The 21,470-nt window shown below is 42.9% G+C and overlaps 1 protein-coding gene across 3 annotated transcripts in view; it reads left to right on the top strand.

Annotated features, from left to right (window-relative positions):
• Window positions 1-16,398, top strand: part of sulf1 (sulfatase 1) — a 421,690-nt gene extending 405,292 nt beyond the window's left edge. For 2 of the 3 annotated variants that reach the window (XM_041189449.1, XM_041189448.1), the window contains 2 exons: window positions 168-221; window positions 14,129-16,398. In XM_041189449.1, coding sequence (XP_041045383.1) covers window positions 168-221; window positions 14,129-14,159 — 85 coding nt within the window. In that variant the 3' untranslated portion in view covers window positions 14,160-16,398. The remainder of the gene's footprint in view (window positions 1-167; window positions 222-14,128) is intronic. The other variant, XM_041189450.1, reaches the window with a different exon arrangement.
• The last annotated feature ends 5,072 nt before the right edge of the window (window positions 16,399-21,470 follow it).

Here is a 21,470-nt window from a genome sequence, read left to right as displayed (position 1 = left end):
GGTAAAGAATTACGTTATAAAAAGTTTTTTTATTGACAATAATCTAAAATAAATCAGGATATTTACATAGAGACTCAGCAAATGATGTATGTACCTAATTTAATCTTATTTTTAAAATCTAACTGATTGATATTTGCCTCTTTTTGTTCCTGCTACCTGGTTGCCAGGCTACAGCAGCATCGAAAGTGGCCAAAGTTGAGGAGGCCTAGCTTCAAGTCCTTGTGAGTGACTAAAAGCTATTTATTAGTATTCATTCATCAAATAGGGAAGGGATCACTGTTAAGGTGGTGGTAGCAACTTAACTTATAAGTTTTCAATTCATATGCATCCCTGTTTCTTCATTTTTGTGGATGTAACTCTTTTATCCTAACTTTTCTCCGAAAATGTATTGGCTGCAAAATATTTGTTATTGTGGTATTATTGGCAAACGCACACTTGCACAGAAGTGACACTAGGTGTAATTTGACAGTTGGGATTGCAAGGAATTGATTACTTTTGGCATTACGCTGCATGGACAATGACCTCTTTGTTAAAGCACACCACATGAGCATGCTTTCAGGGTGCTTTCGGGTGCACATTGTTGTTACAATGAGAAAAAGGTTCTGCCGAGTCTTGTCTCTTTCAAAAGCTTTTTCATTCTTGGAGAAATAAGGTCTCGTCTTTTTATCTTGCTTTATGCCAAATTCTCTGTTTCTTTAAATCCTGTAGTCAGGACTGCCTCTTTCTGTTATCAAGACACTTTGTGGTGTTTTATGCTGTCAGGTTTGTTTTCTGGTGGGGGAGGGGAGAGAGGGGAACAAAGGGTAATTACCTGGAGAAGAAATGGAACAGTTGTAGTGATGGACATGCTTATTCAGTCCCAGACTTGCTCACATCTACTGGCAGAGTGAAGCAATAAATTGACACTAGGCTTTTTCCCAGAGCAGCACTGATGACTGCATCATCCAAGGCCATTCTCCAAAATGCTCAGCTCCCATTTACAAATTAACAATGACAAACAACTGAGGGAGAGCCATCTTTGAGCAGGGAAATGGAACCTCCTACGGAGATCCAAAAGCTAAGAAAAAAAATCTGCACAAGAGCAAAATGATTACATAAATACTGGTGCCTTTGAATTCCAGTGAAACTGGCAGCAACCCTGCTAACACTTCAGGTTCATCCAATTTAAGTATCGCAAGCAGGCACCCAGGCCATTAGCAGCACACCCTGTAGGTCTGATGGAGGTGGGCATTGCCAGCGCCACTCCAGTAAGAAAGTACAAATGCCCTCATGGCCATAACTATCCTGCCAAGGTCCTACCAGACCACATATATGTGATTTCCTTGACCTGGAGTTCTTGCCTCCAGTCGGGTTCTTTTCTGTGCTAGCAACCTTAAGCAGGACAGTTGGAAGCTGTGCCCCTGAACAAGGTCATGACTTGGTGTATCTGAGTGAGAAACTTTTTTTCAGCCAGTCCGCCACACTCCCACTGGAGATACAGCAAGAGTGTTGCAGAAGGGTCAAGGGCCTTGAGCCCTTAATTGTCTTTCTGTCCATGAATAAATAAAAAAACATTGTGACTTGAGTATATTTTGGAAACAAAATTGCACTGCTATTGAACACCTGACAACTGAAATAAAATTTCATCAACTCTCAATCAGCCTATTAAATACCAACTTCCTGCTCGTTTCTGTAATGAATATTAGTTTCACATCTAATGTTCATTGCTTTGCATGCTATTAATTAAAATATAAATAAGTTAACAGTCAGGCCCTGATATTTCACCATGGGATACAAGAATATGAATGCCCAACATGTTTATCTACAGTTACTCTCTATGCTAGTTTTAGCAGAGGCACTAATTTTAAACATATAGATGCTTGTAACCCACAGGATAATTTTATGTTTTAAAAATATACCTTTGTTTGGAATATTGTAACTTGTAAACAGACATTCCCAAGCCCACCACAGCCCTGTCCCTTTCACCTATTTCCCCCGCCCCCTCTCTTAATCACTCATCTGTGTGTCCCCTTATCTCAAATCCACCATTGGAGGAAGGGTTCTTTGTCAGCTATGGTTCAGTGGTTTCTTTGTGCTTTTGAGTCACTAGACTGTGGGTTCAAACCCCATCTGGCCATTTATTTCATTGGTGCTTGTGAGAGCCTGCTGTGCTCAGTTTGGCTGCTGTGTTTCCTATATTACAACAGTGAATGCGTTTCAAAAGTGCTACATTGGCGGTAAAGTGCTTTGGGTCAGTCAGCCCTTGCTCTATTTTAGCAGGGGATCACTAAAAGATGCCAAAGTAAATAAAACGACACAAACCTAATCCTTATCTTTCAAGGCAGCTATTGCACTTCTCCAATAATACTAGATATATCTCCAGGTTAGGTTCTCGTCCTGATAGTGGCCAATAGAAAGATAATATTGATTCCGCATTAATAGAAGTTGGACAGCAGACATACAGCGAGATGAACCACAGTGGTTTTTTCTGCATTTCCATATTTCTACGGTGTCAATACTAGACAATAAATCAGTTCAAGCTAGTAAATTACAGCTCATCCCTACGAAAGATTTACTTTACTTTCTGTCATCTTACATTGTCCATTTCACTAATAAGCCTTTTTTTTAGTGTGTAGGTTCATCGAGTTGCTGCTGCAGTATTGCTTTTCTGTTAGCCTTGCACTTCTAACCATTTGTCAACTGTATCCCTCTCCGCAGATGCTGTTAGACCTGCTGAGTTTTTCCAGGTATTTTTGTTTTTGTTCCAGATTTCCAGCATCCGCAGTATTTTGCTTTTATCTTGCTGTCATCTTTCATTGCCTTATTTTCCCAAGGAGAAACCTATCCAGCCATCTGGATTGTCCAAACCAAGACTGATGGTCATTTGTCCTGCTTGCTCTTTGTTGATTTTTTTAGATTCACTTTTCATTTTCAGCTTTGACCGTTGTCCTAACTCTCACAGGCCATGCAGTTCACCTAACAGGACTTCACACACTGCCATTCAGTATATTTCTGTTTTTCCCTCTAAGTAGCACATTTTTCTTAGTTTACTTTTGTGTCATCTTTTATTGATCTGACATTTTGAAAATAGCATAAAATATGGCTTTAAGAAATTTCCTGAGAACACAAAGGGATTATGTATTCATTTGGGTGATTGGCAGAGTGCAGGTGCTGGTCGCTTGACTGTGCCAGGCAGCTATGGAGCATCAAGCAGACATCCTAGTGCAGCTCAACAGATTAAGGCCTAAAAAGCAAACCAAGGCAGCCTCCAGCAAGGTAGGCCATTGTAGTCGGGTGTCGGGGGAGTGGGGTGTGGGGTTTTGATGATGGAGCCTGGGGGTCCAAAGGCTGCAGAAGTCAAAATTATTTATGTGGAAATACCTCACCTGGGAGCCGCAAAAATAACTTTACCCTTTGGTGGGCCTCTCCAGTTCCATTGTCTGTGGAGCTGGTAAGAATGTGCGTGGAGCAGGCTCTGACCGGTTCCATTCTATAATAGCAATTGCTCTCCTAATTGCATCATAGGACCCAGACTTAAAATGGGCCAATGGTCTGATACAAGCAGGGACTTTGGACATGTGTCAGTAAGCCCCTTTCAAAATAGAGCTGCCCACATTACCAGTGTTATGGGCCAGTAAAGCTGCTAACTCCATTATGAACTACTACTATCCTGCTAATACCAGGTAAAAGCAATCAAAATCAACCCTTATGTGTTTAAAACATGAAGGAAGATTTCCACTGTGTGCAATGTGTAACAATAATAAAAATTTTTTATAAATGTAACGTGGAAATCATAGGCTATTTCAATTTGGCACCAGGCATAAAATTGCAGTGTGGGTCAACTGCCCATTATAGAAGCACCCCAATTTTAATCCCCATTAAAATCAATGTTTAGGGTTTTACTCTCACTCATAAGAAGTAAGAATTAATCAAGGCAAAAATATTTCTTTAAATAATTGTTTTATTGGCATTAAGACATAACAACTTTACAGGTAAAGATGCTTACAAGCTCCTCCAGCGGTACAGCTCACTCCTCAGAATGAGCATTAAAGCAGCTTGCAGGAGCTGAGGGGTTGAATTCTTTGAACTGCTCCTTGTTCTGACTCCTGACAATCACAATAAAATGGCTGTTTTTATGTCTCTTTTTGATGCAGCAAAACAACTTGCTGATGTCCCCCCACACCCCCGCCCCCCCCCGACACACACACACACACACACACACACACACTTTATCTTTTCCAGCTATTCTGGTTATGGTTTGCCTTATTTCTAACCTTGTCCTCATCTCCCTCTAAGTACGGTTTACCTCTTGAACACAGTAGTTAACCTTAAACAGTCTGAAGCAGTGATAATATCCATGATACCTTTTGAGCTTGGTCAAGCTTCCCAGCATGCCATCTAATTTCAGTCAAGTTTAACAATTTAATCAAATTCTGGGTTTTTAGCAGGTAACCTAGGGTGTCCAGTGCACTATTTCAGCTTTCCTTAAAAACTGGTATTGTGGGCCAATATTGAAAAACCCAGAATCTTTCAAATGTAAATCAAAATCGATGGCCGGCTGATCTGCAATGTCAATGTTACTGCTGCTGTGAAGTTGAAAATCTACCCTAATCTACCTCCTGATGCAAAAGCCAGTAATAAAGCACTTGTTAGGTTTGGGTGCAAGTGGAAAGCCAGCAATTGCAGATCAGCCACACTTTATGCACCTCAATCGTATAAATCGGGCAGGGTGTTTAAGGGATGGCAGACCCCCAATGCCAGTTTTCTGTGTGCACCCAAAATGACAATTACCCTCGTATGTTACTGATAGGCTAGCACCCAGCGCAATATGCTCAGATCTGATTCAAATAAATGAACTGATTACTGATTCAGCAGAGAAATAGATCGTTGGATTGTATTTCTTAGTGCCAACGATTTATGAAGTTAAAGCAAATTACTGTGGATGCTGGAAATCTGAAATGAAACAAAGTGCTGAAAATACTCAGCCAATCAGGTAGCATTCATGGAGAGAGAAGCAAGGTTAATATTTCATGTCAGTAACCTTTTATCAGAACTGGAAGATAGGGATTGGAGATGAACAACTTTAAACAAGTAAAATGCCAGGAACATGAGAGAGAATGAGAGGAGGAAAGAACTAAAAGTCTGTGATTGGCTGGTGGGGAGGATGGTGCAAGGCAAAAAGAGATGGGAATGGCACAAGCATAAAAACAAGGGATGGACTCAGAGGAGGTGAAATTTGAGCTGGAGGTGAAATTTGCTTCCTCAGCAGCACCTACTTCTCCCAGTAGGACTGTTCAGACTTGAGAGCTGGCAGCTTCGGGACCCTGTTGTCCTTAATTGGATAGCAAGAGCAGAGGTCATTTAGGAGGCTGCCTCCAGGAAAATAGCACCCCCCCCCCCCGTCCAGTTCCCTGCAAGTGTAGTCTCAGTACCCTTGTTTGGTCCCACCATCAGGGTCCCAAAGTCCGCAGAAAATTCCTGCCCATTAACAGTTGCTGCCAGACCTCCTGAGTATTTCCAGAATATTATTGGTTACAACAGTCTCTAAAACTCTGCTTCTCTTAAATCACTGCTTTCTGGTGACTGATTTGAAGTTCCTGGGCCTAAAGGCAGATTTATGTTCTTTTTACCTTTTGATGGCCATTGTCTTTTGCTCAACTTCCTCCTCTGATATGTCCATTCCTACAACACAGGTAATTTTGACTTTGTGTGATAGTATAAAACGGGCAATAACGTCTTGGCAACTGGTTTTATCTCTCCCCAATGTTTATATCCATTGAAGTAAAATGAGCTGCTAATTCAGCATCACATGTTATAAACTATTACACAAAGTCAGAATTAATCCCACTATGTTTATTATTACTCTGGTGTGAACCACAGTACCATATTCTCCCTCGACATTGTTAAACCTTGTTCCGAGTGTAATGAATTGTACACTTATTGTTAGCATTACTTGATTGGATCCAATGGCACTATTTTTGGTACATTTCTAGAAACTCTGCAACACTGAGTTAAATCCTATATTAAATACAACTTGGCATTAAAATACAACTAGCCTTTTACATCAACTCTATTTTCAAAATGCGACTGTCAATGTGAAAATCATGTCATCACTCACAAAATAGTTCTCAAAGAATTCTCAGTTATTTGGGGACACTAGCTATGTCCTTATTTTAGCAAATGGCTCTGGCACCTTGATGTGATCACATTGTAACTATCCTATCTCCTCCATCCAGATCCCTCATGATTTTGAATACCTCCATCAAATTGCCGCTCAAGCTTCGCTTCTCCAAAAAACAGTCCCAATTTCTCCAATCTATTTATGCAACTCAAGTTCCTTATTCCTAGAATAATTCTCATGAATCTTTTCTGCACTTTCTCTAATGCCTTCACATCCTTCTTAATATACAGAGCCCAGAACTGGATGTAATACACCATCTGAGGCCAACTCAGTGTTTTATACAAGTTTAATATAACTTCCTTGATCTTGTACTCTATTCCCCTCTTAATAAAGCCAGGGATACTGTATGCTTTACTAACCGTGCTCTTAGCCTGTCTTGTCACTTCAATGATTTAGGCACCTATACACCAAAGTCCCTTTGCTCCTGCACTGCTTCAGAATTGTACCCTTTATTTTATATTGTCACTCCACGTTCTTTCTCACGAAATGAATCATGTCACGCTTCTTTCCATTAAATTTAATTTGTCATTTGTCCGCCTTTCCCACCAACTTGTCTATGTCCTTCTGAAGTTCTACACTATTCTCATCACAGTTCATAATACTTCTGAGTTTGTTATCATCCACAAATTTTGAAATTGCAACCTGTATCCCAAGATCTAGGTCATTTATATATATCAGGAAGAGCATGTGTCCTAACACTGACCCCTGGGGAACTCCACTCCGAACCTTTCTCCAGTCTGAAAAGCACCCATTAGCCACTACTCTCTGTTTTATGTCACTCAATTTTGTGTCAATGTTGTTATTGTCCCTTTTATTCCATGAGCTATAACTTTGCTCACAGGTCTGTTGTGTGACACTAAATCAAAAGTCTTTTGGAATCCCACGAACACCATATCAACAGCATTGCCCTCATCAACCCCCTCTGTTATCTCTTCAAAGAACTCAATCAAGTTAGTTACACAGGATTTGCCCTTAAAAAATCCATGCTAGCTTTTCCATGTGACTATTAATTTTGTCCCGAATTATTGATTTTAGAATCTTCCCCACCCACCAAGGTTAAATAGACTGGGGCTGGCCTGTAGCTGTTAAGCTTATATTTACACCCTTCTTTGAATAAGGGTGTAACATTTGCAAATCTCGAGTCTTCTGGCACAACCCTTGAGTCTAAGGAAGACTGGAAAATTATGGCCAATGCCTCTGCAATTTCCGGTCTCACTTCCCTCAATATCTTTGGATGCATCTCATCTGGTCCTAGTACTTTATCAACTTGAAGTAAGGACAGCATATTCAATAACTCCTTATCAATTTTCAACCATTTAAGTGTCTGAACTACCTTCTCTTTCACCATGCCCTGTACAGTATCTTCTTCCTTAGTAAAGACAGATACAGAGTATTCATTTAATGCCCCAACTATGCCCCTGCCTCCATGTGTAAATCCTCTTTTTTGCTCCCTAATCGGCCTCACTCCTTTTTACCACCCTATTACTTCTTATATGCCTATAGAAGACCTTTGGATTCCCTTTTATGTTAGCTGCCAGTCTCTTTTCATGCTCTTTCTTTGCTTCTCTTACTTGGTTTTTCAAATCCCTCTGAACCTTCTGTATTCAGCCTGGTTTTTGATTGCATTATTCGGCTGACATCTTCCATAATCAAACTTCTTTTTCATCTTAATCTCTATTTCTTTTATTATCTAGGAAGTTCTAGATTTGTTTGCCCTACCTTTCCCCTTCGTGGGAATATATCTTGACTGTGACTGAACCACGTCTTCTCTAAAGGCAGCCCATTGTTCAGTTATGGTTTTTCCTGCCAACCTTTGATTACAATTATTCTGAGTCAGATCTGCCCTTACCCCATTGAAGTTGGCTTTCCCCAGTTAATTATTCTTACTTTTGATTGTTCCTTATTCTTTTCCAAAGCCACCCTAAACCTTATGGTACAATAATCACTTACCCTAAATGTTTTCCTACTGAGACTTGATGGCCCACCTCATTCCCAAGAACCGGGTTTAGCAATGCCTCCTTTCTCATTGGACTGGAAACATACTGCTGTAGAAAATTTCCCTGAACACACTCTAGGAACTCTTGCACCCTCTTCCCTTTACACTACTACTATCCCAGTCTATATTCGAAAATTAAAGACCCCATTATAACCACTTACACCTCTCTGTAATTTCCTTGCAAATGTGATCCTTCACCACTGGCCTATTGGCTACACAAAACAATGTTCCTAGATCTGGTTCCTAGTTCTTGGGAATGGGGTGAGCCAAGTGGATCAAGTGTCATTCGAAAAAATTTAAGGGACTATTGTAGGTTTAAGCTAGCTATGGAAAAGGACAAAGAACAGTCCAAAGTAAGAATAACTTACTGGGGGAAAGCCAACTTCAATGGGGTAAGAACAGACCTGAGCCAAATAAATTGGAGTCATAGGTTAGCAAGAAAAATGACAGCTGCCTTCAAAGAAGAAATAGTTCAGGCATAGTCAAGGTATGTTCCCTCGAAAGGGAAAGGTAGGGAAAACAAATCCAGAGCTACATGGGTGACAACAAGGATAGAAATTAAGATAAAGAAGAGAAAGAGTGCTTATGACAGATGTCAGGTAGAAAATACAATTGAGAACCAGGCTGAAAAGAGAAGGTTCAGAGGGGAGGTGAAAAATCAAATAAGGGAAACAAAGAGAGAGTATGAAAAGAGACTGGCAGCGAACATAAAAGGAAATCCCAAAGTCTTCTATTGCCATATGAATAGTAAAAGAGTGGTTAAAGGAGTAGGCCAATTAGGGATAATAAGGGAATTTACTCATGAAGGCAGTGGGCATAGCTGAGGTATTAAATTAATACTATGCATCTGCCTTTACCAAGGAAGGAGATGCTACCCAGGCTATGGTGAAAGAGGAAGTAATTCAGACACTAGAAGGGTTTACAATTGGAGGGAGGTATTAGATAGACTGCCTGTCCATTAAGTTGATAAGGCACCAGGATTGTTGAGATGCATCCAAGGATACAGAGGGAAGTGACAGTGGACATTGTGGAGGCGCTGGCAATAATTTTTCAGTCATCCTTCGACTCAGTCAGTTTAACTTCAGTGGTGGGGAATTTTCTAGAAACAATAATTTGGAGCAAAATTAATATTCACAAGGACAAATGCGGGTTAATTAAGGAAAACCAGCACAGATTTGTTACGGGAAAATCGTGTTTAACTAACTTGCTAAAATTTTTTGAAGGGGTAACAGAGAGGGTTGATGAGGGCAATACTGTTGATGTGGTATACATGGGCTTCCAAAGGGTATTTGATACAATGCCACACATGTGAGCAAAGTTATAGCTCATGGAATAAACGGGACAGTAACAACATTGATATAAAATTGGCTGAGTGAAAGGAGCCAGAGTTGGCTGGAGAAAGGCCAGGATTTTCCAGGCCTGCCGGCACGAGGCATGATCGGTGGTGGGAGCAGACAATATGGCGCAATCAGTTTCACAACAGCATGAAACCAGTTCATGATTGTCCGCTTCACCTGCCATTTCAATGGCAGTTTGCGTTCTCTGCCACCGGACGTTGGGAACCTCATTGTAATACCTCAGCATATCATTATTAGGCCTGCCTGCCGGAATCGTCCCCCCCGCTGGATCGTCCGCCCACATTGGTGCGAAAACACGCCAACGTATTTCACAGCAGCACATAAGCGACATACTGTCGGCTGCACTTCACTTGGGACTTCAAGGTTTGTTTGCCTACCTTTCATCGGTCAGCATTCGCAGTCATCAGTGCCAGGTTTCACAGACAGCGCCACATCACTTTTAGGGGCAGATCTCTACCTGCCAGATCAACCATATGTGGGTGGCTTTTCAATGGCTGCAGGGCTAGGGTTTGCTTGGTGAAGGGGAAGAAGTGGCCTCAGGCAAGGGAAGTGGCTGCAGGACGAGGGCTGTACTGCCGAAAGAGGATATCCCGGGGTGTGTGTGGGGCACACGTTGATCTGTTCAAGTGGCCTCAAGATAGTGAGGGCTGAGGAGACAGCCTCCAGAGGAGATGAGGCCAGATGGAGATGTGAGGATATGTGTGTGAGAATGGGTGGTGATGCCCCTTGAGCTAGCAGTGCGTGAGATGCCAGTGAATGTGTGATGGGCTTGTGTGTGTGAGCTTAGAGTGATGAGATAGTTTCTTTACCCTGGCTGCACGGATTAGATCATTCATCCTCTATCTGCACTGGATGGCCAACCTCTTCTGTGCAGCATTGGCACTGAGCACCTCTGCCACTGCCTCCCAAGCCTGGTTGGTCATGCTGCTGCCCATCCTGCAGCCAGAGCTGGTGTAGAGAACATCGCAGCGGGCTGCTGCAATGTCCAAAAGGCCTTCCAGTGACTCATCACTAAACCTGGTGGCTGCAGTCTTTTTGACTTTCGTGGACATCTTCCGGCAGTAGTTGTGGGCTGGAAGCACTAAGATGTGTGCACGCTGCTGGTCTTTAAATATGGCGTCTGGCTTGATGAAGCAGCGAAGTGATGGCGTGGCAGGTGAATGAGAGCCTGCTCGGCATTGAAATGTCGTGTTTCCCAGTAATGCAGCGTGTTTGGGATAATGTGTTGTGAAATCCCACCAGCGTGGCCAGCGGGTAGAATGTTATTTTATCTGCCCACTACCACACTTAGTGCAAATCTGGGATGATTTTGCCCAAAGGTTTGTAGTGGAGTTCCCCAGGGGTAAGTTTTGGGACCCTTGCTTTTCCTGATATACATTAATGACCTAGACCTTGGTGTATAGGGCACAATTTCAAAATTTGTGGATGATACAAAACTTGGAAGCATTGTGAACTTCAAAAGGACATAACAAGTTGGTGGAAAGGTTGCAAATGAAGTTCAATGCAGAGAAATGTGAACTGTTTCATTTTGGTAGGAATAACATGGAAAGACAATATAAAATAAAGGGTACAACTTCAAAGACAGTGCAGGAGTAGAGGGACCTGGGCATATGTTTGCATTGCACAAGTCATTGAAGATAGCAGTGACAGGTTGAGAGAGCAGTTAATAAAGCATACAGTATCCTAGGCTTTATTAATGGGGGCTTAGAGTACAAGAGCAAGGAGGTTATATTGAACTTGTATAAGTTTGGCTTCAGTTGGAGTATTGCGTCCAGTTTTCGTTGCCATACTTTAGGAAGGATGGGAAGGCATTGGAGAGAGTGCAGAAAAGATTCACGAGAATGATTCCAAGGTTGAGGAGAGTTATGAGGATAGATTGGAGAAGTACCCTTTCTTCCTTCCTACCCACCTGCTCTCCAAAACCACCCCACCCCCACCTAAGCTGGCCAAACGCGGGGGGCCCAACAATTGGAGAAAAGAAGGCTAAGAGGAGATTTGATAGAATTATTCAAAATAATGTGGAATCTGGACAGAGTAGATAGGGAGAAGCTGTTCTCACTCATGAAAGGATCAGAAATGAGTGGGCACAGTTTTAAAATAATCGCCAAAAGAAGCAAAAGCGATATGGTAAAAAATTTTCCTGCAGCACGTGGTTAAGGTCTGGAATGCACTGCCTGAGAATTTGTTGGAGGCAGGATTGATCAAAGCATTCAAAATGGAATTAGACTGTTATCTGAAAACGAAGAATGCTCAGGGTTATGTGGAGAAGACAGGAGAAAAGCACGAAGTGAATTGCTCATTTGGAGAGCTGGTGTAGATATGATGGACCGAATGGCCCCCTTCTGCACTGTAGGAATTCTGTGATTCACTTACACATGGTACCCGGAATAATCTGAAGATGCCCACTTGTGAGGTCCTACTTGCCAATTTTCTACCGAGCTTCCTAAATTCAGACTGCAGAACCACAGACTGGCTTTTACGTGCCCCACCAGGTGTGCTTTTGGCAGGGGGCACATAAAATAGGGTGGGTGCCCAACACCTTCCCACCTACCCTCGAGCTCACCCCCATAACAAAATCGGCAGCCTGCCCATCATGTTTAAAAAACAATTAAGGATTAATTGAGCTTGTTAACAAGCCAATTGACCCCAATAATTCACCGCCCCCATGCCATAACACGGTTAGCATGGTTAGGCGTGGGGGTGTGGGCAGGCCATTTTTAAAAAAAAGTTTTTAAAAGAGCAGGAAGGGGGCCTGTGATCTGTGGGGATGCCCTTTGCACCCGCCACCACCCCCACCCAAAGATAGTAGCCCCTCTTCCTTTCTAACCACCTGCTGTGCAAAACCAACCCCCCCTAAGCTGGCCAAACCCTCCTTGCCCAATACCCTGGACTTAGCTTACTTCGGTATCCATTGGGCCTTCTTCTTGGAACTGGTTGCAGTCTCAGCAGCGCCCGCTACTGAGCTCTTGGCGCTGCTGGTCAATCGGGTTGGCCAGCGACTCCCAGGGGCACAGCTGGAGGACTCTGTGTGGTTCTGGTCACCACATTATAGGAAGGATGTGATTGCACTGGAGAGGGTGCAGAGGAGATTTACCAGGATGCTGACTGAACTGGAGGGTCTGAGCTATGAGGAAAGATTGGATAGGCTGGGATTGTTTTCCTTGGAGCAGCAAAGGTTAAGAGGGGACCTGATAGAGGTGTATAAGATTATGAGGGGCATAGATAGGATGGATAGGAAGTGACTTTTTCCATTAGTAGAGGGGTCAATAACCAAAGGGCATAGATTTAAAGGAAGAGGTAGAAGCTAAGAGGGGAGTTGAGAAGAAATTTTTTTACTCAGAGGGTGGTGGGAGTCTGGAACTCACTGCCTGAAAGGGTGGTTGAGTCAGAAACTCTCGTAACATTTAAGAAATATTTAGATATTCACTTGCATTGCCATAGCCTCCAGGGCTATGGGCTAAGCACTGGAAAGTGGGATTAGTGTCGTCAGATCTTTGTTGACCAGCAGGAACATGATGGGCTGAATGGGATCCTTCTGTGCTGTAAGCTTCTATGAGTCTATGAGACTTCCTCCCCAATGAGAGGTGGAAGTCCCACCATTGGCCAATTTAACCTGCCTGCTGAGGGGTGGGCTTCCATGGTCCTTCTGGGATTGGGTGCCCCCCCCACCACCTCCCACCCCCCCAGAACCCCAAAGTGGAGCCCCATGTCCCTCATCTGCCTATGTCATTGGTACTAATGTGGACCACAACTGCTAGCTGTTCACCTTCCTCCTACAGAGTGAAGCTGTTCAGTGACATCCTTGACCCTGGCACCAGGGAAGCAACACACCATCCTGGATTCACATCTGCAGCCACAATAACATTTCCCTATTCCCCTAAGTATTGAATCACCTATCACTATTACCCTTCCACTATTACTCTTCTTTGTACTCCAACCCTGTACAGCTCAGCTTCCTGTGGTGCCATGGACTTGAGTCTGGCTGCACTCTACAGATGAACTATTGTTTTCATCAGCCTTCAGAACTGAATACTGGTTGGAGATGTAATTCACTCAGGGGACTCCAGCACTACCTGCCTGTTTCTTCTTGACTGCCTGGTGGTCACCCATTCTCTCTCTTTCTGTATACTCCTTTTATGATTGATTACTGATAAAAATGTCAATTTTTTGCTTTCTTAATGCTATTTGAGTGAATGTAAAGGAATATTAAGGGTAGCACAGCTTGAAATATATAAGGTGAAAATTAAATTTTAACTTATATTGTGATTACTGTATGCAAAATATGAATAGCTACACATTAGAATCTTTCTTTAAGAAATTTCTTTATGACATTCAGTTTTGTGCCTGAGGTCTATAATTATTTGTCTTTCAAAGAATTCTTGCTTCCCCTATTGCCTTGGTTAAAATCGTGATGTGTGCGTTTTCAATCTGTTCCTGCTGAGAAGTCTTGTTCAAGTCTTTATGTAGTGGGATGTGCGACCTCTAATTTTGCTTTAAATAACAAGTTGATATTGGAGCAGGTGCATGTCTGCATGCAAACACTGTGCTTCAGCAACACTGGGCGTGCACTGTACGTGAAAATAATCTACTTCAAATCTTTGTTTTTGCCAGCAGAGGACAGCTATGGGATGGATGGGAAGGTTAATCCAATCAAACTGCCAAACTTCACAGAAGATATCAACTGGGAAGGACTTGAAAATTTGTACAGTGTGGATGAAAGCTTGTTTGAACACAGGCATAATTATAGCCTTAGCTTTGGAGACTGGACTAATTACTGGAAGGATGTAGATAGAATGTTTGCACTGCTGAAGACTTTTTCTGGACACATTAAAACTTCTGAGCCCAATGCATCAGGTAAGGGCGGGACTCTTGATTTATTGACCATTGACACCACAGCACTGGACATGGCATCAACTGCATTGCCTATTTTGGGAAATGTGTTCTCTACTGAGCCAGAGGATGAATCTAGCGGCCTGACTGTATGGGAGGCAAAAGAAGCACAACCTGCTGTACTTATAGACTCCAGGAGTACAACTGCAAGTGCAGCCATTACAAGTGGTGAGAGCACAGAGGAGAAAATGATGAATTACAATCGCATACCTGATAAGCATTTTTCAAATTCTGAATGGTGGAGGCATAATTGGACACAAGAATTGATGAAAGATTGGGTGGAACTGGAAAATGATCAAGGTTTCAGTGGGAATGGCCTGATGGAGATTGAGACCAGAAACAGCTTCTTTTTGCAACAAAGTGGCTTGCTTCCATCACCCAGCAACCAGAATGAAGTAGAGGAGGAGAGAGTGGATATATTTGAAGATCAAACATATCTTCCTGCTGGCTCTGTTGGTCAATTTTATAATAAAGCTTTCACAATTCCTCTCGAAACCAGTATCAGCAGCAATGAGAAATCAGCAAGTGTTCAGCTTCAAGAAGAGCCCCAGAACAGTGGAGAGGGAATCCAAGGGAACTCCAGTACAGAAGGCAGTGCCTTTCCCCCACTCACCTTTCATTAACTCAAAACCTGCTAATTATTTATTTGGACATTGAAGTTTTTTTAACATTGTGAGGTCCAAGCAAAGCATATTCCATTTCCCTTGGAAATACATTTCATAACAGATCAGCCATGGCAGAAATATTGCATACAGTTTTATTTTAGTAGCATTGTCTGGAACGAGGGAACAAGAAGCTTATATTCCTCTTATAGTTGTAATCTTTTACAGCTCTTTATATAAATATATATTTAAATGTTCAGTGTTATGTAATTGGGATCAAAATGTCCCAAGGTGCTGCAAGAAATTCTCCATGCTTTCCATTGGCTGTTCAGTATGCAGAAATTTAGCTGCTTCAGCCTCAAGATCATGACCTTTCCATTCCAAAAAAATCCTTATCATACACCCTTCACATGAATCACAGAAGTTATATGAGTACAGCAGTGTTTTCTTCTTACAAAATATTTTGCACTTTCAGAATTGTTCATAAAATATTTGCAGAATTTGGTTGCCAAGTGTCGATGTATTAACAGTGCAGAGCATTGGCTCAGTAAGTTTCTCGAGCTGATCATTTTAGCTGTAATGTGTAAAGGAAATTTTATTCTGTGTTCTTCATGCTGTAATGTGCTGTCACATCAATTGTTCTTTTTTCTCAAGTATTTTAGGATTGACGTTTTATTTTTGCCTTTGCATTTTTTACCTTGGCCTGTTTTGAATTTCTTTTTTAATGAAGGAACAAGGTGAAGTCAAAGTGCTGGATTTTGTTTCACTTCATTACTTTTTCCTGTTACTTGGCACACATGCACACATAGTGGGACATGATATTAAAGGGATATTGTATTTGTGAAAATGTTTTGCAAATTTGTTGGTTGAGGGGGAAAAATCACTGTCACTTTTACGTGACAACATTGAGTGCAAATGTCATAATAATGCACTTCTAATTACAGCACTGTGTTACTGATAGATTAATAATTGGTTTGCAAGCACTTTTTCATCAATATGGTGCCCCTTTAAGATTAAAGCATAGGTAAAAGTACTTACAATTTACTTGATGTGTAACTGTTTTGATAAATCTGTTTTTAGTTTAAGAGCCTTGTTTAGCACAATCCCTAGATTTATTTGCATGAAGGTTTATATAATCTGTGTAGGTTTTACAGTGATCACAGATTTTTTTTATTATACACTGACAATGCCATACATTTCTAAGCCAATGTAATACATGTGATGGGTTAGAGACATCAGACTAGTGCAGTTCATGATATTTTCTTCAAGGAATAAAATTTGTATTAGTGTGTTATATTTTGTCTGTAATCTACACTGGCCAAACTATTTACTGGTAATTACATGTTGCTTGTTTCTGGATAAACTTGCAGTGATTAAACCACAATGCTTAAACCTTCTGTGAGAATGTAATTGTCCTTAGTAATATAGAGTACTATTAACAAGAGATGCCAGAGTCAAAACTGAATTAAAAACAGTGAAGTTCACAACATTGTATGTGTGATTATAGATACCCTACAATGAGTTAAAGATTTGGTTTCCTTCCCTAAAGGACATCAGTGAACCAAATGGGTTTTTATAATTGGCAATAGCAATGGTTTCATGGTAATTCCAGATTTTAATTGAATTCAAATTTCACCATTTGCTGTGGTGGGATTGACACCTGGGTCCCCAGAGCTTTACCTTGAGTCACGAGGATACTAGTCCAATTTCAATTCCACAATACCACCCCCCCACCCTCCCCAAATCATGTATTTTAATGAGTTTGTTTTTGTATGTGCTTAGGGTCACCAAATCCAGTCAGACCTGTCGCTGGACGTTTCATCACATGACCCCCAACTTCCCTGTGTTCAAAGAAGATAAGGAAAACATAATTCCCCAAATATTTTTTCCCAACGTGCTTACCAAGGTGATTAATCTTTAATTCCTGGAGACTCCATGACAATCCTGGTGGGGTGACCCTCCAATTAATGTGAAGGCCAATTTTTCAAAAGCCCAATGAGTTTTGGGTTAGGGTTGGCCTGGAGTATGCAACAATTGAAGATTCATCTTCAGAACCTATCCCGCGAGCTTCCTAGGAGAAAAATCCTTTGGGCATATAAAAAATTGTTTTCTATTTTCTTTCAACACGTTAACATTCTAGTTATAAAAATAATGGTAAAAAAAAAAGCTGTTTGACCATCAATCAAATGATGAACGAAGAATCTGAAGCAACAAATCTAGTCACTGGACTAGTATTCCAGAGACCCAGGGTAATGCTCTAGGTCCCAGATTCAAATCCCACCACGGCAGATGGTGAAAATAAAAATCTGGAATTACCATGAAGCCACCATGAAACCATTGCCAATTGTCATAAAAGCCCATCTAATTCACTAATGTCCTTTAGGGAAGAAAATCTGCTGTCCTTTGCTGGTCTGGCCTACATGTGATTCCAGACTCACCAGCAATGTGCTTGACTCTTAAATGCGCTCTGAACAAGGGCAATTAGGGCTGACCCCATGAACAAATACATTTTTTAAAAATTGAGCCTAGGGGATGGACCAATGGCTGGAGTGCGGTGGGTGGTGTGTTCCATTCTGTGAGGTCATGTGATGAAACCTCTGAGAATATGCCCAGCCAGAGTTGGTAACTCTAGTGGGTAGACTCACTCACAGGCCACGCAAATTGGGAAATTGCAGAAAATTGTGGCACCATACCACAAGGTTGCCATCAGTAAGATGCGTTCATAAAATTGGTCCTCACAATGCTGAAATCTATTATTAATGGGGTTATAGTGGGACACGTCGAAAATCTCAATGCAATCAGGCAGAGCCAACATGGTTTTATGAAAGGGAAATTGTGTTTAACTAATTTATTAGAGCTCTTTGAGGAAGTAACACGTAAAGTGGACATAGGAGAACCTGTGGATATGGTGTACTTAGATTTCTAGAAGGCATTTGACAAAGTGCCACATCAAAGGTTACTACACAAAATAAGAGCTCATGGTATAGTGCAGGCTTGTCCAAACCACGGCCTGCAGGCTGAAGCCCCTCCCTGTGGCCCCGAGCATTTGTTGAAAATGTTGGTAGGATGGGTCAGTGAGTTTGAAGATTTCTGCAGGGCACTGCTCCTCCAATCACAGCCTGTTTCTCGCTTGCATTTGCTGCTGATAGGTACAATAAGGGGCCTATCAGGAGAAATATAGAAGAGAACCAGCCTCTGACTGGAGGAATAGCGAACACTGGCAACTCTGGAGTGCACATGGCGTCAGCTCACCACGCTTTCCTCCTCGGCCTACAGCACTTTGGGTCTGGCTCCAGCTGTATTCACAAAGTTCTCCTCACATTGCCCAGGCTGCTCGCTGCATTCATCTGGCCCTCAGCGATTCGCTGGTGAGCACCTATGTTTGGGCGCCACTAGGCCTCTGGCTTCGTTCCAGGCCTCTCTTCCACTCTCATCATACCTCCACTGGCCTGGATTTGGTGAGTGTGTGCGGTGAGTGAGTGCGGGTGGGTGAGTAAATGTGTGTGAGTGAGTATGGATGGGTGGCTGAGGGAGTGTGTGTGTGAGGGAGTTCTCAAAGGGAGGGGGGTGAACGTATGTGTGTCTGAGAGAGAGAGGAGATGGATGGGTGTGTGTTTGAGAGGAGGTGAACGTGTGCGTGGGTGAGAGAAAGGGGGTGTGAACATATGTGCCTGAGAGAGGGTGAACATGTGTGTCTGAGAGATATAGAGGGGTGAACAGAGGTGTCTGAGAGAGGTGATGAATGTGTGTGTGTGTCAGAGAGAGGGAGTGAATGTGTGTTTGTCTGAGAGGGGGTGGTGAACATCTGTATCTAGGAGAGAGGGATCTGAACTTGTGTGTGCGTGAGAGAGGGAGTGAATGTATGTATGTCTGAGAGAGAGTAGGGGTGAACGTGCAATGTGTCTGAGATAGAGAGAGGGGCTTAACAGTATGTGTCTGAGAGAGTAGGGGTGAATGTGCATGTGTCTGAGAGAGAGAGGGGAGCTGAACATGCTTTGTCTGAGGGTGGGTGAGTATATGGGCGTGATTATAAATTCAGTGGGCGCCTGCGAACGGTGGGCCCAGGAGTGGCCGGGGAATGGACCCTCGACTGCGATCGGCCCCCGATCGAGATCTCATGCTGCCTGGCCGATTAACGGCTGAGAAACTCAGCGCTGCTGGAGTTGGGGTGGGAGGAGGGCGAGCGCTGACATCAGTGCGGGCACGAGGTGCGCAGGATGAAAGCTCCCTGAAGGCTGAGATTTGCCTCAGGGAGCTGAAGAATTTAAATGCAAAAAGATCTTAAACTCTGGAAAGCATGCCCATGGATCAGAATCAGTCACCTGGACATATAGAAGATGAAAATTCTGTCCATACATTTTTAATTAATTTAATAACGGGGACCTCATCCTGTCCATGGATGAGGTTTCCTGAAAAATGCAAAGGCTGCCTGGCCGATCTGCGGCTGGGAAATGAAAAAATGTTGGTTAATTACAACTTTAATGGCCTTAATAGGCCTCCTGATTGTCGACTGGCGCACTTCTGACTCTCGCACATGCCCACTGACCGCAATATCACATGAATATGTGATGATGTCGGAACATTCAACCAACGACATTGAGCGCTTTTTCATGCTGGAGCAGGTGGGGAGTGCGCCCACATGCTGAGCTGAAAGTTCTGCCCCCTGTGTATCTGAGTGAGAGAGTGGTGAACTTGTGTGTGTCTCTGAGAGAGAATGACTGAAAGCGTGTGTCTCAGAAAGGGAGTGAGAGTGTGTGTGGCTAAGAGAGAGAGGGTGAACTTGTGTGTGTGAAAGAGATGGGGGCTGAAAGTGTTTGTGTCTGAGAGGGGGTGAGCGAGTCTGTGTCTGAGAGATAGAGGGGGTGAATTGTATGTGTCAGAGAGAGAAAAAGAGGGGTGAACGTGTGAATGTCTGTGAGAGAGAGGGAATGAACTTTTGTCAGAGAGGGAGCAAGATGGTGAATGTGTATGTGTGTCTGAGAGAGTGGGGTGAATGTGCATGTATCTGAGAGAGAGAGAGAGAGAGAGGGTGAACGTGTGTGTGTGAGAGATGGGGTGAACATGTGTGTGTCTTAGGGAGAGAAGGGTGAACGTGTGTGTGTCTGTCAGAGGGGTGAACGTGTGTGTATCTGTCAGAGGGGTGAACGTGTGTGTGTCTGAGAGAGTGATGACTGAATGTGTGTGTCTGAGAGGGGGGTGAACGTTTGTGTCTAGAGAGAGGGTGAACGTGTCTGTGTCAGAGAGAGAGAAGGGGTGAATATAGTGATTGTAAGTAAAACCTTTCCTATTGTTTTGGGGTCATGTGATTGTACTGACGAATCATCGGTAAATGTGGGTAATCTGAGGGATGGAGTTTCCTAGTTGTGGATCTGGTTCAAGCATGTAGCTTCTACAAGAGTTCTGTAAATAAAGTTAACTGTTTGATGTAAGAAACCTGTGCGGTTAATACATTTGGAGAGGAGGATGGAATTGCTCCAACACTGAACCTCGCCTCCGGAATGTGAGTACATCAATTCTTAACGAAAGACTGAACGTGTGTGACTGAGAGAGACGTGATCATGTGTGTCTGATAGAGAGAGGGGGTGAATGTGTGTCTGATAGAGAGAGGGGTGAATGTGTGTCTTTGAGGGAGAGAGAGGGGATGAAAATGCGTGTCTGAGAGAGGGGATGAATGTGTGTGATAGAGGGGATGAAAATGTGTGTCTGAGAGAGAGGGAGTGAACATGTGTGTCTGATAGAGAGAGAGGTGATCAGTGTGTGTCCGATAGAGGTGGTGAATGTGTGTCAGAGAGAGGGGATGAAAATGTGTGTCTGAGAGAGAGAGGAGGTGAATGTGTGTGTCTGAGAGAAAGGGGGTGAACGTGTGTCTGATAGAGAGAGGTGAATGTGTGTGTCTGATAGAGGTGATCGTGTGTGTCTGAGAGAGAGGTGATCGTGTGTGTCTGAGAGAGAGTGGTGAACGTGTGTGTCCGAGAGAGAGGGGGTGAACTTATATCTGATAGGGAGAGGTGAACATGTGTGTCAGAGAGAGGTGATCATGTGTGTCTGAGAGAAAGGGGGTGAACGTGTGTGTCTGAGAGAGAGGGGCTGAAAGTGTGGGTCTGATAGAGGGAGAGGTGATCGTGTGTGTCTGAGAGAGAGAATGTGTGAACATGTGTGTGGCTGAAAGAGGGAGGGATGAACGTGTGTGTGTCTGCAAGAGAGGGGGTGAACGAGTGTGTCAGGGAGGAGTGAACGTGTGTGTCTGAGAGAGAGAGAGAGGGTTGAACATGTGGATGTTTGTGAGAGAGAGGGAGGGAACTTATGTCTGACAGGGAAACTGAGAGTGAATGTGTGTCTGTCAGAGAGTGAGGAGCTAAACGTGTGCCTGAGAGCAGGTGAACATATCAATGCCTGAGAAAGAGAGAGAGTGAATATATCTGTGTCTGAGAGAGGGAGAAGGGGTGAATATAGTGATTATAAGT

Source organism: Carcharodon carcharias, chromosome 6 (genome assembly GCF_017639515.1).
Source record: "Carcharodon carcharias isolate sCarCar2 chromosome 6, sCarCar2.pri, whole genome shotgun sequence".
NCBI classification, from domain to species: Eukaryota; Metazoa; Chordata; class Chondrichthyes; order Lamniformes; family Lamnidae; genus Carcharodon; species Carcharodon carcharias.
The sequence above is the reverse complement of the archived record's forward strand: the minus strand, read 5'-3'. Positions and strand labels throughout refer to the sequence as shown.